We start from the raw sequence: 1,612 nt of genomic DNA on the forward strand, positions 1-1,612 counted from the left end.
AATCACATTTATTGGCCAGTAGTGGGATGCCCCCGGAAACATGGATTTCGTTTTATTTCATAAAGCTCTCTTCCCACGACAACTAGGACAGGAAAAATATGAAAGTACACTTCACATGGAAAAGCTCAGTGATGGAGAGAACCTCTCTTCGTCTCCTTCGATAATCCATCCATTTTCCTTCTGGTATAGGCAAGGGATAGCGACCCTTTTCCTCTCCTTCTTCATTAATTCGTTCTCAATCTCTCAAACCTTCAATTCACGTTTCTTCTCTTCAGATTTCTCTAGCTGTGCGGATTGTTTTCAATCCCCTCTGGCAATGAGGAGCGTGGCGACTTGCTACAGCGAGCATGCCATCAAAGTATCCGACTCCTACTGTTCAGGGCCTTCGAACCGGTCCTGTTTGTCGCCAGCTTCGGCCCCCTCGATGCCGAATGCCGTCACTTGCATCTACAGATCGAGGCTCTCCAATCAGAGGCATCTCCTGATCACGATCACATGGTGCAACAATTTCTTAGGTCAAGGCCTGGCCATAAGCATCGCGGACGACAAGTCTTCGCCTCCCAAGTGTAGAGCGAATTCCCGGCAATTGCAGAAGAGGAAAGGCACGAAGAGCTTCCAATCTGGGAATTTGAGGATCGAAGTTTTCTGGGATCTTCTCTCTGCTCAGTTCGATAGCGGGCCAGAGCCGGTCCACGGGTTTTATGTCGCTGTTTTGGTCGACTCGGAATTGGGTCTGCTTCTTGGGGACATGGATGAGGAAACGGATGTGATCAGATTGAGAACCGGGCTCCCCCGCGCGAAATTCTCATTGGTTTCTCGGACCGCCCATTTCTCAGGCAATTCGGCCTTCTCGGCAAAGGCTCAGTTTAGCAGCTCGGGGACGAGCCACGACATCTTGATCGAGTACGCTTGCGAGCAAGATTCGCGGAATCCGGTATTGTCTGTGACGGTGGACAAGAAGAAAATTTTCCAGGTGAAGAGATTGAGGTGGAATTTTCGTGGGAACCAGACGATGTTTGTGGACGGGGTGCTGGTGGACATGATGTGGGATGTGCACGACTGGTTTTTCGACCCCAGAAACGGGTACGCGGTGTTCATGTTCAGGACTAGGAGCGGACTGGACAACAGGTTGTGGTTGGAAGAGAAGAAGTTGGATATGGAGAAAGAGCAGGACAATGTTGGGTTCTGCCTCCTGATCTGTGCTTGTAAGAATCCTAATTGAGTGATTCTAAACTGTCTTTTTTTCCTCTCTTTTTTTTTGGTTGGGGTTGGTCCTGATTGCCCTTTTGCTTTGTCCAATTTGGCTTTTCATTTTGTGGGAAGAGTTAAAAAAAGATAGATGGTGATCTTTCTGGATATAACAGTACTAGTACATAGTTGGAGATGTAAATTTGTGCTTCAAATTGTACATGGTAAAACATCAGTTGAAGGGATGGAATGGAAAAGAGAAGATGGAAGATTTGCTAAACAGTGATTGATCCCTTTCTTCTTCTGGAGAGTAAAGGCGATCATGTTCTGATAATTTGGGCTTTATTCCATTGCTCCCTAAAAGGGAAAAGGAGGAGCTTTTTTCTTCAGTTGATATTTGCAAGAGAGGTTGATCATTGCTGCG

General features: G+C 46.8%; 1 protein-coding gene across 1 annotated transcript; it reads left to right on the forward strand.

The window, feature by feature from the left end:
- Positions 1–316: 316 nt before the first annotated feature.
- LOC115743582 lies at positions 317–1,222 on the forward strand. The gene has a single exon (XM_030678423.1). The coding sequence runs from the start codon at positions 317–319 to the stop codon at positions 1,220–1,222; it is 906 nt and encodes a 301-aa protein (XP_030534283.1).
- Positions 1,223–1,612: the final 390 nt, after the last annotated feature.

The sequence above is a fragment of the Rhodamnia argentea genome, chromosome 7 (assembly GCF_020921035.1).
Source record: "Rhodamnia argentea isolate NSW1041297 chromosome 7, ASM2092103v1, whole genome shotgun sequence".
NCBI classification, from domain to species: domain Eukaryota; kingdom Viridiplantae; phylum Streptophyta; class Magnoliopsida; order Myrtales; family Myrtaceae; genus Rhodamnia; species Rhodamnia argentea.

Excerpts from the sequence above, each read along its gene's own strand:
- LOC115743582 (XM_030678423.1), top strand. The coding sequence starts at position 317 with ATGAGGAGCGTGGCGACTTGCTACAGCGAGCATGCCATCAAAGTATCC.